The sequence below is a fragment of the Cervus canadensis genome, chromosome 4 (genome assembly GCF_019320065.1).
Source record: "Cervus canadensis isolate Bull #8, Minnesota chromosome 4, ASM1932006v1, whole genome shotgun sequence".
Lineage (NCBI taxonomy): Eukaryota > Metazoa > Chordata > Mammalia > Artiodactyla > Cervidae > Cervus > Cervus canadensis.
In genome coordinates this window covers 84,719,146-84,735,323 of record NC_057389.1, presented here as the reverse complement: position 1 = coordinate 84,735,323, position 16,178 = coordinate 84,719,146, and the positions used below count along the sequence as shown (strand labels likewise).

At 45.5% G+C, this 16,178-nt stretch overlaps 1 protein-coding gene across 7 annotated transcripts in view; it reads left to right on the top strand.

The window, feature by feature from the left end:
• The window catches only part of ACSL6 (acyl-CoA synthetase long chain family member 6), a 62,057-nt gene that overhangs the window by 37,190 nt on the left and 8,689 nt on the right, over positions 1–16,178 (top strand). For all 7 annotated transcript variants that reach the window (XM_043465991.1, XM_043465992.1, XM_043465994.1 and 4 more), the window contains 9 exons: positions 2,549–2,683; positions 3,247–3,381; positions 4,483–4,578; positions 5,713–5,785; positions 9,098–9,186; positions 9,911–10,027; positions 12,974–13,117; positions 14,153–14,254; positions 15,155–15,226. In XM_043465991.1, the coding sequence (XP_043321926.1) occupies positions 2,549–2,683; positions 3,247–3,381; positions 4,483–4,578; positions 5,713–5,785; positions 9,098–9,186; positions 9,911–10,027; positions 12,974–13,117; positions 14,153–14,254; positions 15,155–15,226 (963 nt within the window). The remainder of the gene's footprint in view (positions 1–2,548; positions 2,684–3,246; positions 3,382–4,482; positions 4,579–5,712; positions 5,786–9,097; positions 9,187–9,910; positions 10,028–12,973; positions 13,118–14,152; positions 14,255–15,154; positions 15,227–16,178) is intronic.

Sequence of the window (16,178 nt, the reverse complement as noted above, 5' to 3'; positions counted from 1 at the left end):
GCTGCAATCACCATCTGCAGTGATTTTGGAGCCCCCAAAAATAAAGTCTCTCACTGTTTCCATTGTTTGCCCATCTATTTGCCATGAAGTGATGGGACCAGATGCCATGATCTTAGTTTTCTGAATGTTGAGTTTTTAAGCCAGCTTTGTCACTCTCCTTTCACTTTGCTCAAGAAGCTCTTCAGTTCTTCTTCACTTTCTGCCATAAGGGTGGTGTCATCTGCATATCTGAGGTTATTGATATTTCTCCTGGCAATCTTGATTCCAGCTTGTGCTTCATCCAGCCTGGCATTTCACATGATGTACTCTGCATATAAGTTAAACAAGCAGGGTGACAGTATACAGCCTTGACGTACTCATTTCCCAATATGGAACCAGTCTGTTGTTCCATGTCCAGTTCTAACTGCTGCTTCTTGACCTGCATACAGGTTTCTCAGGAGGCAGGTCAGGTAGTCTGGTATTCCCATCTCTTTAAGAATTTTCCACAGTTTGTTGTGATAGACACAGTCAAAGGCTTTGGCATAATCAATAAAATAGACCTAAATGTTTTTCTGGTATTCTCTTGCTTTTTCTATGATCCAACGGATGTTGGCAGTTTGATCTCTTGTTTCTCTGCCTTTTCTAAATCCAGCTTGAACATCTGGAAGTTCATGGTTCATGTACTGTTGAAGCCTGGCTTGGAAAATTTTGAGCATTACTCTGCTAGCCTGTGAGATGAGTACAATTATGTGGTAGTCTGAACATTATTTGGCGTTGCCTTTCTTTGGGATTGGAATGAAAACTGACCTTTTCCAGTCCTGTGGCCACTGCTGAGTTTTACAAATTTGCTGGCATATTGAATGCCGCACTTTAACAGCATCATCTTTTAGGATTTGAAATAGCTTAACTGGAATTCCATCACCTCCACAAGTTTTGTTCATAGTGATGCTTCCTAAGGCCCACTTGACTTTGCATTCCAGGATGTCTGGCTCTAGGTGAGTGACTACACAATCGTGGTTTTCTGGGTCATGAGATCTTTTTTGTATAGTTCTTCTGTATATTCTTGCCACCTCTTCTTAATATCTTCTGCTTCTGTTAGGTCCATACCATTTCTGTCCTTTATTGTGCCCATCTTTGCGTGAAATGTTCCCTTGGTATCTCTAATTTTCTTGAAGAGATCTCTAGTCTTTCCCATTCTATTGTTTTCCTCTATTTCTTTGCATTGATCTCTGAGGAAGTCTTTCTTATTCTCCTTGCTGTTCTTTGGAAATCTGCATTCAAATGGGTATAACTTTCCTTTTCTCGTTTGCTTTTTGCTTCTCTTCTTTTCTCAGCTATTTGTAAGGCCTCTGCATACAACCATTTTGCCTTTTTGTATTTCTTTTTCTTGGGGATGGTCTTGATCACTGCCTCCTGTACAATATTCTGAACCTCCATCCATAGTTCTTCAGGCACTCTGTCTATCAGATCTAATCCCTTGAATCTATTTGTCACTTCTACTGTATAATTGTAAGGGATTTGATTTAGGTCTTACCTGAATGTCTAGTGCTTTTCCCTATTTTCTTCAATTTAAGTCTGAATTTTGCAATGAGGAGTTCATGATCTGAGCCACAGTCAGCACCCGGTCTTGTTTTTGCTGACTATATAGAGCTTCTCCATCTTTGACTGCAAGGAATATAATCTGTCTGATTTCAATATTGACCATCTGGTGATGTCCATGTGTAGAGTCGTCTCTTGTGTTGGAAGAGGGTGTTTGCTGTGACCAGTGCGTTCTTTTGGCAAAACTCCGTTAGCCTTTGCCCTGCTTCTGGGCACAGCAGAAGCATTATCTCCTAAGCCTCTCCCATTTGGCCTTGGGGGAGATCTGGTCTACTAGGCAGGGCCTTCTAGCTTTTCAGACCTGGATTCCATTGCCAGCAATTATCACTGGCAAATGGTGACTCTGGGCAAATGCCTTTACCTCTGAGGCCTTTGCATTCCTCATCTGTAAAACTGATAAGAATTCTGTCTCCCTTACATAATTGCTATGAGTATGAAAGAAAGGAGCCCTTGGCATATTCCTAGTCCCAATAGCAAGCAGCCAGGCTCCACCGTGGCCTCCCTTAGCCAACAACATCGGCAGCATCTCCAGCACTCTGCACACCCTCCCAGAGTTGCCGAGGTGTCCCTGGGGAAGTGCGCAGGCACCCTGAGACCTGGAGCAGACACACCGATGAGGTCGTACAGCTCAGGGACGGAGTACCCACGGAGGCCCCTGTCCAGGCTTGGGAGTGAGCACGAAGGGGCAGCCACCAGTGAGTCTGGCTGCTCTGGCATTCCCCAAAGGCTCAGGATTCCACCCTGTTTCCTGCTTCGCTTCATGTCTGAGTGGGACTTAGCGGGGAGGCGGGGAGCCGTGGAGGGGGATATGTCGCCTCAGATGGCTTTCTTCAGTGTCCTGTGGCAGCAGCCAGAGCTGGCTTAAGGGGTCACAGGTGCCTCCGTATGGGGCAGAGCTTTGGACAGCTCTGGACTGCTCCCAGGAGTGACCACCCTGAGGGACTCCTTCCTTTCTGTCCTCCCCCTCCAGTCCGTCGTCTACTGCCACGGAGGGCGCGTTGGCTTCTTCCAGGGAGACATCCGCCTCCTCTCAGATGACATGAAGGCCCTGTGCCCCACCATCTTCCCAGTGGTCCCCCGCCTGCTGAACCGCATGTACGACAAGGTGAGCCTCGCGGGGAGTCTCTGCTTGTTTGGACAGAGGCTGGAGCCCCAGGCAGGCTTTCTACACCTCCAGCCCCAGGTCCTGAAAGTCACCTCCTCTCGTATATCCTGACTTCACCCCTGCTTTCCTGTTTTCTTCCTGCTCTCCAAAACCCTGGTTGGGAAATTTCTCAGCTGTGTGCCTGGGCCTCGGTAGTGTTAATCTTTAGCTGGATGTCACACATTTAATGAAGCTCCTGCTTCCCTGGTGGCTCAGTTGGTAAAATGTCTGCCTGCAATGCGGGAGACGTGCGTTCAGTCCCTGGGTTGTGAAGATCCCCTGGAGAAGGGAAGGGCAACCCACTCCAGTATTCTTGCCTGGAGAATTCCATGGACTGAGGAGCCTGGTGGGCTACAGTCCACAGTGTCACACACAGTCGGACATGACTGAGTGATTAATACTTTCACTTACAGGGGCAAAAATAGTGTGGCTTCTCTGCTGACCAGTCTGAGCTTTCTTCCTGGGAGCATGTCTTGAGATGGGGTATGTAGTCCTTACAGCTGTTCCCAACTTCTGTTCCTCAGATCTTCAGCCAGGCAGACACCCCATTAAAGCGCTGGCTCCTGGAGTTTGCAGCAAAGCGTAAGCAGGCCGAGGTCCGGAGTGGAATCATCAGGAACGATAGTATCTGGGATGAACTCTTCTTTAATAAGGTTCAGGTGAGAAAATGAACAAGTGATGATGGAGTGGCACCCAGGTATCCAGTGGATGACCTTACAGAAGAACTGGAGAAGTTCCATCCCAGTGGCATGGCATGTAATCTTATAAAACAGTAACTTATTTGCCAATGAAATCAAAGCTTAAGCTACCACTGAAATTTTAAAGGACTCATTTTTGTTCTTTGGAGATGTGTTATATTTGCCTGCCGCAACCAGCAAGAATTCTTGGACTCCTGGAAAGTGAGTTCCTTGACCTCTGTAGGCAGTAGGACAGCTTTGCCCATGGGTAGTCGGGTTCACCAGGGATCTCCTGGGACCTGAGGATTTTCTCGCCCCCTCCCTGTAACCTTGGCCGCGGTGCCTTTCCAAGCAGCACAAGGCTCTAGCATGATGACCAAGAATCTTCCTTTCCCTCCTTGTTTCCCATCCCTTCAACTTCTCCCAAACCAAGCTGTACATGAACTACTCATTCCTGTATCCCCACTAAAGTTGTAAAGCTCTGCATCACACAAAGAATTTGTAGTTAGAGGAGTGAGCATTACTCATTTTTCCTTACTACTCTATTTTTAGCTATGAAAATGAATATTTAAAATCTCTTGGCTCAACTTACAGAAACAAAGTGCTTAAAAAATTCATTGTCCTCTGCTGGGCATAGGTGAATAGCTCATGGCATTGATTTAGAAATGAAAAAAAAATGGCCATGCCATTAAGGTGCAAGTGGGAAGAAATTGTCCTAAGTAATTGTTTTGGATCTTTGCACACAATGAGAGAGTGAGGGAACAGCTGTGTATTTTAAGAAAGGGAGAACCAAAATTACAGAATGCCGTACAGATTAATGGCTCATGTCTCAAAATACATAAAAGAGCTAGCCAGCCGTACCGTGGCTTGGGTTGCAAAGCAATTTGGATCGATGCATTTGGAAGGAGAAGGGCCTTCCTCACCTCAGCTCTTGGGTTGTACAACCTCAGGCTGCCTCTGATCCCAACTTCAGGGTCCAGGTTAGGGTGCAGCTGTGGTGTGTTTTTGTTACGTGAGACCCAGGTGAGCTGCACGTCGCCTGCAGCAGCACAGACTCTGGCATGTTTTTCTCTCTCCCCACAGGCCAGTCTTGGTGGGTGCGTGAGGATGATTGTTACTGGAGCAGCCCCCGCATCACCCACGGTCCTGGGATTCCTCCGGGCAGCTCTGGGCTGCCAGGTACTGCCTTTATGTGGCCTTCCCTGGGGGCAGTGGGGTGTACATTAGGACAGGGCAGGGAGCCCATTGTTCCCTCTTCTGTATAGAGAAATAACCCTAGGGGCAAGATTTTTGTGGGGTAAAAGCTCCCTGCTTTGAAGATGTAAAAAGCCTAAGGGTCACCGAAAGCCAAGATAGCCTTGTGCGATCCCATAGAGGGCAGCCCTGGTGGGCTCCCCCATCCCTGGGATTCTCCAGACAAGAACACTGGAGTGGGTTGGCATTTCCTTCTCCAATGTATGAAAGTGAAAAGTGAAAGTGAAGTCACTCAGTTGTGTCCAACTCTTAGCGACCCCGTGGACTGCAGCCTACCAGGCTCCTCCGTCCATGGGATTTTCCAGGTAAAAGTACTGGAGTGGGTTGCCATTGCCTTCTCCGGACTTATGCAGACTATATAGTAACATAGTTGTGATTGGTGGGTTTTCGGTAAAGTAGGCACATCTATTTCATAAATGTGCAGGCTTAAAATTTTATGCTTTGGAAGTTGTGGGCTTCTTGAGACTTCCCTGGCAGTCCTGTGTTTAGGACTCAGTGATTTCACTGCTGGGATCCTGGTTTCGATCCCTGGTCAGGGAACTAAGATCCTGCAATCCTCCCCACCCCACACACACACAAAAAAAAAGGAAGGAAAAAAGAAGCCATGGGCTTCTTACACTGACCCTCCTGTTATACAGCAACATGAGCTGGCCTCTCCTAAAGGCTGCTCTCCTACATGGTCTAGTCATGCCAGCACATGGGGCTCTGAAGGGAAATATCTTACAGAGACAAAAGAAGACCTCTAATGGATTTTTAAATGTTTGTCTTTACTATGTATTATTCAAACTGAAAATAAAGTCAGTGGTTGAAAAGAAGTCTTTATCCCAAACCACATAACCTTATCTACTAAGTGTCTCTGGTAAAAATAGCATTTCTTCCAAGCAGAGTAGCCATGCCTGTTATCTGTGTCCAGTTTCTCCTGGAGTTACCTAGTTTCAGGGCAGCATCCCCAGCCAGGAGAGCCAGATGCTCAGTGGGAGGTTAGCTGACTGAAAAGGGCAGCCAGTTACCTTCAGGAGGGCGCACATCTCCAGTGCAGTTTTTGTGTTTTGCTTGAAGGTTTATGAAGGTTACGGCCAAACTGAGTGCACGGCGGGATGTACCTTCACCACACCTGGGGACTGGACCTCAGGTAGGATGGGCTGGAGATGTGGGAATGAGTTAGAACAGCAAGCTTGAAAACTTCCTCTTGGAGAGGATACTTACAAGGGCACTTAGGAAATAGAAGAAAAACATCGATGGTGGTTTTGTCTGTGTTGTGGCATTATGGAGCTGGTTTTTTTGTTACATATTTTTGTACTTCCTTTTTTTTTTTTTTTTGTATTTTCCTATTTCTTTCATAGATAATTAGAAGTCACGTTTTAAAAGAAAAGTAACAGATCACAAAATACAGCTCCAGATAGAAAAATACCTATAATATTAATATATTGGATTTTGTAGTTTCTAAATATCACAGTGTAGCCTATAGTCATGTTACAATGAAGGAAGCAGGCTGCAAATTGGATATGACCTAAGAGGGAGGGACAAGTTTATAGCAGCCAATGTGCTATTTCTTGAAGGGCCATTTCAGAGGCTCTTTGGAACTATGGTCTCCTGTGACTGCAACATCTAAAAGGCAGCGGCAACCTCAGAGAGGAGCAGCTACTGCCCACACCCTCATTCTGAGGAGACTTATTTTTCGGGACAAGGAGGAGGCAGTAGGTATTGGCCTACATGTATTGGCCATCACCAAATTTAGACCAAATGCTAGAAGAATCTGAAAAACATTTGTCAAAAGACTCCTTCCAGATACCAGCTTCCTCTGTGAGCCTGGGGCTACCCCTCATGCTTAAGTTTGCTCAGCTAAAACTAGAAAACTTGGAATGATGTGCATAGGAAAGAAACATGCTTAGTAACGCAACTATTTTCTGAGCACCTTGAGGTAGTCAGCAGAAACATGATAGGTGAATTCTAAATTGAAATCACATTTGGCCAAGTGAGGTATAGAAGCATTTTTTTTTCTTCTGAGTTTTATCTCCTTAAACTTCTGCTGAATAAAGTATATCTTGTATGCAAAGTTTTTGGTTTCCCTACCACTGGCACATTTACTACAAGGACTGTATTCTGAGATTGTGGCTCATTAACTTTTTTCTTGTTATGCCATATTTTATACTGATTGCTTACATATGTGCCCTTCCTTTTGGACACTTTCTTCCCTCTTATGATATCTGCTGCATTATCACATGTGAAGGTTTGGAGGTTTTACCATTTTTAGGTATCCTTACCATAAAAACATACGAAAGTTTATCAAGTATGAGAGGATAGCTGTCTTTGTACAATACTGTAAAAGATTTGACAATCTCTCATTTAAAAGAGAATGTGTCAGAGCCTCCTTTTTGTTTTCATGGCTCACTTTATTTCAGGACCTTGGCCAGCACCTGCACAAAAATCCTCCCCTTTGCCAGTAATCCATGTAACAACCACAGTTATTAGAACATAGCTTAGATGTAGTTTTGTGGTTGGAATATACAAGACCAAAAAAATGTAAACTCTTATTTGGGATGGTGGGGGAGAGAGAATTGTAGATGATTATTATGCACATTAATCAATAGTCTAGTGACTGGGAGAAAAGCAATAATGACTATTTTATGATCCTCAAACTGAAAGAACAAAGCGAGTGGATGTGATAGGATTCCAGTTGAGCTATTCCAAATCTTAAAGATGATGCTGTGAAAGTGCTGCATTCAATATGCCAGCAAATTTGGAAAACTCAGCAGTGGCCATAGGACTGGAAAAGGTCAGTTTTCATTCCAATCCCAAAGAAAGGCAATGCCAAAGAATGTTTAAACTACTGCACAATTGCACTCATCTCACTGGCTGGCAAAGTAATGCTCAAAATTTTCCAAGCCAGGCTTCAGCAGTATGTGAACTTCTAGATGTTCAAGCTGGATTTAGAAAAGGCAGAGAAACAAGAGATCAAATTGCCAACATCTGCTGGATCATCAAAAAAGCAAGAGAGTTCTAGAAAAACATCTACTTCTGCTTTATTGACTATGCCAAAGCCTTTGGCTGTGTAGATCACAACAAACTGTGGAAAATTCTTAAAGAGATGGGAATACCAGACTACCTGACCTGCCTCCTGAGAAATCTGTATGCAGGTCAAGAAGCAACAGAACTGGACATGGAACAACAGACTGGTTCCAAATTGGGAAATGAGTACGTCAAGGCTGTATATTGTCACCCTGCTTGTTTAACTTATATGCAGAGTACATCATGTGAAATGCCAGGCTGGTCAAGCTGGAATCAAGATTGCCAGGAGAAATATCAATAACCTCAGATATGCAGATGACACCACCCTTATGGCAGAAAGTGAAGAAGAACTAAAGAGCCTCTTGATGAAAGTGAAAGAGGAGAGTGAAAAGGTTGGCTTCAAACTCAATATTCAGAAAACTAAGATCATGGTATCCCGTCCCATCACTTCATGGCAAATAGATGGGGCAACAATGGAAACAGTGAGGACTTTATTTTTTGGGGCTCCAAAATCACTGCAGATGGTGACTGCCACCATGAAATTAAAAGATTCTTGCTCCTTGGAAGAAAAGTTATGACCAACCTAGACAGCATATTAAAAAGCAGAGACATTACTTTTCCAACAAAGGTCTGTCTAGTCAAAGCTATGGTTTTTCAAGTAGTCATGTATGGATGTGAGAGTTGGACTATAAAGCAAGCTGAGCACCAAAGAATTGATGCTTTTGCACTGTTGTGTTGGAGAAGACTCATGAGAGTCCCTTGGACTGCAGGGATATCAAACCAGTCAATCTTCAAGAAAATCAGTCCTGAATATTCATTGGAAGGACTGATGCTGAAGCTGAAACTCCAATACTTTAGCTACCTGATGTGAAGAACTGACCCATTGGAAAAGACCCTGATGCTGGGAAAGATTGAAGGCGGGAGAAGGGGACGACAGAGGATGAGATGTTTGGATGGCATCACTGACTCCATGGACATGAGTTTGAGTAAGCTCCAGGAGTTGGTGATGGACAGGGAGGCCCGGCGTGCTGCAGTCCAGAGGGTCGCAAAGAGTTGGATATGGTTAAGCGACTGTACTGAACTGAACTGAAACGAAACCAAAAGAAATGATCTAATAATAGGGAAATGTCTTAATATAAAAAATCCTGACTGTGTGGTTGCTGTGGGTATGAGCCTCCCTACAGATCTGGGCCCCGTAAGTCTGTCCAGCTGGACGGATGTAGAACAAAGGCCCTGCAGGGGTTGGTTGGCCTCACCTTGCTCCAAAACTTTATCATCAGTGCTTACTTGTGACAAACGCCTGTCTAAAGGTGTATTGCTTTCCATCCACAGTTCCCCACTTTGACCACTTGAGGGGTTTTACATGGCATGGAGCATCTTCAGTGCTGAAATTGAAATGAACACTGACAAATGTCCCTTTGTTCTGGTGTTCTAGGACACGTAGGGGCACCTCTGCCCTGCAATCATATCAAGCTGGTCGATGTCGAGGAGCTGAACTACTGGACCAGCAAGGGAGAAGGAGAGGTAAACTTGAGTGTTTAGCCATTCATGTCTGTGGATGCTTCATTATGTAGGAAGTAAAAGAAAAAAAAAAAAGGAATTATTTTCCTTTCACCCTATGTGTAAGGTCATTTCATATTCCTGATTAATTTAAGCCCAACTAAATTGAGCATTTCCTCTCCTGTTTACGAAGTAACCAACCCCCAAGGATCGGACTGGGCTGATCTAAAATAAGATTTGGGATTGCTAAACTTTTTGTAAAAATCCATTAAAAAAAAAAAAAATCCATTTTTTTTTTCTTAACTGGCATGGCTTGCTGCTGTGTATCTGTTGAAACAGAAACATGACCATTTGGAGACAGGCCAGATGGGGTAGATAGAGCTTGCCCGCAATTGCTGATCCCATGGGAGTGGATGGGAATGTGAGTGCCTGGTCATGAAGTCGGGCGTCGGGCATCTCTGGCAGAATCAGCCAGCCTTCTGTCTCCAGGGAGATGCCATCCAGTGCTACAGAGCTGGGTTCCTGAGGAAGAGGGGATGGCAGAGGCTGGTCTGGGGTGGCCAGAGCAGAGAGGTCACTGCTTGAGAGAATGCTGGTGGCCATTCCTGTCCTCTCTTTCCACCACTGTGGTTTCTGCAGTGGATTTCCTGAGGGATAGTATACATTTTTCTACACGTGCCTCATGACAGCCTCCTATCAGAGTTCCTTATGCTGCGTCCTGAGAGAAACCAGGTGTTTGTCCCTACAGATATGTGTGAGAGGACCAAATGTGTTCAAAGGTTACTTGAAAGACCCAGAGAGGACAAAGGAAGCCCTGGATGAGGACGGCTGGCTTCACACTGGAGACATCGGGAAGTGGCTGCCGGTGCGTACGTTGGAACCATGGACCTCCACACATTTTGGTGGTGGGAGTGTGTGTCATCTGGTTCACTTCCAAGGCAGGAGTCTTCACGTCCACCCTGACAATCAGTCATTCCAGAAAACCTCCGGGAATTGGGAGGTTCTTCCTTACCTTGCCCCCAAAGCTTCCTTCTCCATCCTCCTGATGAAGGTGACAGGGATCTTTGGGGAGCATAGAACTGGAGTTTGAGGCCCACTACCTACCCTTAAGTGGCTTCCTAGAAGAAGTCTGACAGTGCTCTGGAATCTGATGGATAAAGTATTATACATGGAACAAGGGTTCATAGCTCTAGGAGATCTGAGAAAGGCAGGGTCTGGGACACTGGCCTCCAGCTGAGAGGTGACACTGAGCGATGTGAAAAGCTTGGAGCTGAGCAGGAGGATTCTAGGGTTCTTTTGTCTCTGCTAGCAGCTACTCCGGTGACCTTGAACAAAGTTTTATCCCTCCCTGTGGCTTCGTATTAACTCACTTGTAGAATAAGAAAGTAAGTTACATGGCATTCTTTAGCTGTGGCCCCCAACTTTTAGTTAAAACCAGTTATGGTGATTCATTCTATCATTTGTAAAATGAGGGTAATAATATTGCTTACCTCTGTGGTCATGTTGTAAGGAAGAAATGAGATTACAGTGTACCTGTAAAGCCCTTTAACACACTACCTGGCACATAGGATATGCTTAAGTGAAAGCTATGACCACAGAAAGGCTCCATCCCTGAAACTAAGAGCCCCCCACCTGCTCCAGCCCGCCCCAGGAAACCATTCCTGTGTCTCTGGGAAATTGCTAAGGCTTTGGGTGGATGTTCTGAGATGTCGAGTTTATCAGGCAGGTTAGTGATGTTGAGCCCTCCAGGGGCTGGTGAGCTGATTTGCCCCTGCTTGGAACTGTGTACTTCACTGGGAGATACCCTCACTCCTGCAGCAGACATGCATGTGTCCCCACCACGTACCCAGGACCAAGGACTCTGCTCAGGGAAGAGACACATCTTTAGACGCTATCCAACCCAGTGTGATGGGCATGAGATGACGGCCATGCTCACCTGGGGGAGAAGCAGAGAAGAACAGGCGTCCACGGGCTCTGAGTCTCAGGATTTAAGTCCTGTTCCAAGAGAGGGAAGAGCAAGAAGGACAGTCAGGGCAGGAGTAGTAGCTGCGCTAAGTTGAGGAAAACTAGGGTGTGAGGCAAGCGCTTCTAGCTGAGAGCCCACAGTGGAGGAGAGGGGCTGGAGAAGCAAGCAGGGCCCTGGACACTGGCAGAGGGCAGATTGTCCCTGATGGGGACAGCGAAGCCCAGGCTTCAGCCCTTGCTTGTATAGGCCCCTTTCAAGGCTCTGTACTTCATCTTATATTATTAGGGGGGAATCCTCAAAATTGGGGAGACACTTGAAGTCCCACAAAACTGCATCTGCCACTGATGCCCTATAACTCAGATGAAACCACCCACCTTGCAGGGTGTTGTGAGAAGCAAGTAAATTGATTAATGCTTGAACTCACAGCCCAACGCAGTAGGCAGGCAGTCTGTGGGAGTCAGTTTTTTAAGATTATTATTATTTTGGAATAGTATTAGATAGGGAAAAATTATAAGTTTCTGATCCGGAAAGACCTGATGTAAGTCCTGGTTCTCTCACCTCCTACCTGCATGGCTTTGGAGGAGTTGACTGACCTCTCTAATCCTCACCTTCACCATTTGTGAAATGGAGGTGATGACACCCAACTCATGGGGTGCCACGAGGCCCAAAGAAGCCAGTGTAGTAGAAGTGCTTGATGTCCAGACTGGATTTTGAGCAAAACAAGGCCTGTCTGTTTTTCTCTTCTGGTGTGGTTCTGATGACTGTAGTTCTGATAATTGAACAGATAGAGCAGGGCCAGAGTGTGTGCACATGTTAGATAAGGAAGTGGTTTTGATGGGAGGAAGAGTCGACTGTGAGAAGGATTTATGCATGAGGATGGGTGAGCCTGACTGCTGGAAGTCCCAGGAGAGCGCAGTGGCAAGGCCATCTCTAGGTTTGGGGCTTGGGGAATGGGACAGGCTTGAGGAGGAGGAGGGCCATCCTTTAGGGCACACTGCATTGTGCAGGGCAGACAGCCTGGCTTTTATTTTTCCTTAAGTCTTCTGAGGAGAGTGAGGTTCTGAGGCTGGAACTCAGTGAAGAGCTCTGGCAGGAAGCTCAGACAGATGCAGGAGTGGCCACGGAGGAGATAAATGGTAGTCACCTCAAGGGACATTGTCAGTAGAAGTGAGGACATGGCAGCATTCAAGGGTTGAGCCAAAAGAGAGAGACCAACCTTTTTATCTCAGAAATTCAAAGAGATGTAAGGGAGCCAGGGAAGTGGGTGGGGGTCCTGGAAGCCAGGGGCTCAAGCACTCACTGCCCAGGGGTGGCCTGCCTGCCACAGACGTCTTGGAGAGAGAGGGTCCCTCCTGCCATCTGGGGGCCTCCACCAGAGCTGTGCTGTGTGCCGATGGATGGAGCGTCCACCCTTTGGGAGTGGTGGCCTAAGCGTGGTTCACGGGGGCGAATCTGAAGATTCAGATGACAGAGGGGACAGCTGGAGCCCCAGTGGGAAGGTGGGGAGCCTTCTGATGAGGAGGACACCTGTTGCTGGGCACCTGGCTGGCAGGTGGGAGGGGGAATGGGGCACATGCTGAGGGGAAAGGACAGTGGGCACTCAGGGCCCAGCAGAGCTTGAGAGCCGTCCACTTGTGTACACACCGTCCCTCTCTGGCTGCATGGTGACTTCATGAGGGCAGAGATGTCGGGTGCACGAACAGATCCGGTGGGGCGTGCAGGGTGGGACAGGGCGGGGGTTGAGGGGCTATGGCATGAATAAGTGAGGGGCTATGGCATGAATAAGTGAGGGGCTCAGGCTTGGGAATGCCGTCTTTTTATGAAACTGCTTGTCCAACTCCACAGGCTGGTACTCTTAAAATTATTGATCGGAAGAAGCATATATTTAAACTTGCTCAGGGAGAATATGTTGCGCCCGAGATGATTGAGAACATCTACATCCGGAGCGAGCCTGTTGCCCAAGTCTATGTCCACGGGGACAGCTTAAAGGTGAGTCCCCAGGCTTCAGCCCTCCCACACGTGCCAGGCCTGATGAGAATTTGGGGAATGATTTCCTAAGTATCTGGTATTTGATTTAAAGTGATGACCATTCATTTCCAATCAGACACTGGTATTATCTGGCATATAAGATCAGGAGAGAAAGGGAGAAATCTTAACTGCTTATAGTTTGATAAATTTGCAACTAGGTAAAGAAGTTGCTTGAAGTAGTAGTAATGCACATTCCCACTACTTTTAACTTATGCTTCATCTACTTCCAAGAGAAATTTTGAGATCTGAAGTCAGAAAGATCATTGTGAATATATTCTGTGCTATCATTGCATGCTCAGTTGCTTAGTTGTGTCTGACTCTACAACCCTATGGACTATAACTCTCCAAGGCTTCTCTGTCCATGGGACTTCCCAGGCAAAAATACTGGAGTGGGTTGCCATTTCCTCCTCCAGGGAATCTTCCCGACCCAGGAATCGAACCTGAGTTTCTTGCATCTCCTGCATTGGCAGGCAGATTCTTTGATACTGTGTCATCTGGGAAGCCCCTGTGCTGTCATTAGATTTATGTAGTTAAACACTATTATTTTTTTTAAGAAAATACTTTAAAAATTAAAATTGTGTTCTTGATGAATGAGGACCATATTAATGAAACAATTTCAAAATGGTCTGGAAATCCTTAGAAATGTATGTCTTTTGGATCATATAGTTGGGTGATTAGTATCCTAAAGATGGTCTCATTTAAATTTGTCATTAGAATCAAAGGTACATACAGGACTAACCTTACTGATTTTTAATCTCCTTTAAGCTTATTTTTTATTAATCAATCTTTTACAAAGTTAAGGAAATATATCGGAAACATTCAAGAATATTTCAGTCAAGAATGTGTGATATGTTAGTGGAAGTGTTTCATAAGCATATACATATTTTTAGGAAAGAGTGGAGTCTGAGAATACCAAGATAAGTTTTAATGCTGGACCACAAATAACCACTTTAAAAACTTTTGTCATAACTGTGTTTTCCTCTGGTGGGATCACAGGCCTTTTTGGTGGGCATTGTCGTGCCCGACCCAGAAGTCATGCCCTCTTGGGCCCGGAAGAGAGGAATTGAAGGGACGTATGCAGAGCTCTGCACAAATAAGGTCTGTACCTGGGGGTTGTTTCCCTAAAGCCTGCTGGACCTTCCATGATACTGCTTAATGAGAGAACACAAAAACAGTAGCCCAAGTGAAATTTGAGCCAGTAGGGAAATTTGCAACTTTATTTTATAAGTGGTGGGAGTCCTAAACCAGAGGTTTGTCTTTTGTTATTGTTATAGAAGAACCTTAATTCCTCTTAGAATACTTGATAAATGTTTGAACTTTCCAGCCAGGAGACATCACAGAAAGCTTGCCCAGCCGTTTTGCAGCTTGCAGGAGAGTCCAGGGAGTGAGGGGGCTAGCCCAAAGCCACACAACTGGTTAACAGCAGTGTCAGATGTGAGCATAGGCCTTCTGACGGCCCTGTTCTCTCCTGATGAGAGGTAGATTTTGTGTCTACTGGGCTTAGAGAGATGGTCATGGAATTGCAAAAGGAGCACAGTTCTCCCTGCTGAGAGCATTAGCTGCTCACACCTTCCAGAAACCTCCTGGCATGTGCACAATTCTATGGAAGAGGATCTCTGTGCCCTGACTCAGCATCAGCCCTTCAGTTACATGGCCTGTTTCTTAGCAGTGTGAACTCTAGAGCTCCCACCAGGCCCTGGGCTCCTCTGGGGGTGACAAGGCACCTGGGACTCAGCAGGCTGACCAGAGGGCCAATTTTTAAAAAGCTGAGTAGTCCCTTAGCCTGCTCTCGGGCATTCCTTAGACCTTGCCAGCACTTACTTACCAGATGAGAGGTGGTGATTGGCTTGCTGCCAGCGAGTGTCAGCCGTAGCTGGGGGTTCAAGGGACGTGTTGGTATGGTTACTAGTTGTACTTTGCTCAAAACTCATTGATTCTTCTATCTCCATTTTGAAATGTGATTTTGCCTTGTAATTTTACCTATATGGTTTGATTCAGGAGCTGAAAAAAGCCATTTTGGAAGATATGGTGAGGTTAGGAAAAGAAGGTGGACTCCACTCTTTTGAACAGGTAACTGTTACCTTTTCCATACTTGTTATGGCCCTTTATGTAGGGATGAAAATTAAAGTCACCGACGGTAACCCTAACCTAGATTCCCCATCCTCCAGACTGTGGCCTGCAGGCAGTCTATGTACCAGCAGACCTCTGAAGACCTGTTCCAAGCTGACTTTGCAACAACCTGCAGTCTAGCTAAAAGAGGTCATATGCTAAGTGAGACTGCACTCATTGTCCTCAGAATAACAAATGTTCATAAAGCTGAAATATTTTCCTAGCTGTCACTGGTAGAGCATGTCTACATGGTGTGTCTCCGAGCTGCGTGCGATACTCAAGAGCAGCAGAGCCCTGTCTCATTTTTATTTTTATGGGGACTGTCTTCTTGGCTTGCAGCCAGCGAGCTTACTTGCTGGGACATGGAAAAGATTGCACTTCTGGGGCCAGGGATCTGTCAGGCCAGCGTGCCCTTTACAAAAAGGAGGAAACAAAGAGTGTGCTGGGAGTGGACACAGCAAACCTCTTAAGACTTTTTGACTTTTCAAGGTTGGGCCTCTTTTTTGTAACTGAATTCATGAGCATACTTGGTCCTTCTTACACATACCATTTATAATCCTCTGTAGTCAAAAATTCAAAAATACAATTCTTTAAACAGAAAAATATTAATATGGATTTTTAAAAATCCCCCAGTATGCATTTAATTATAATTGCTTTTCATAAAATGTTTCTCCAAGAACGGAGCCTGTAAGGTTTATGAGAATTATTAAATTTTATATGTTCATTTTGATGTTAACCTAAAAGTATTTTTTTTTCATTTATTTTTATTAGTTGGAGGCTAATTACTTACCATATTGTAGTGGGTTTTGTCATACATTGACATGAATCAGCCATGGATTTACATGTATTCCCCATCCCGATCCCCCCTCCCACCTCCCCCTCCACCCGATTCCTCTGGGTCTTCCCAGTGCAC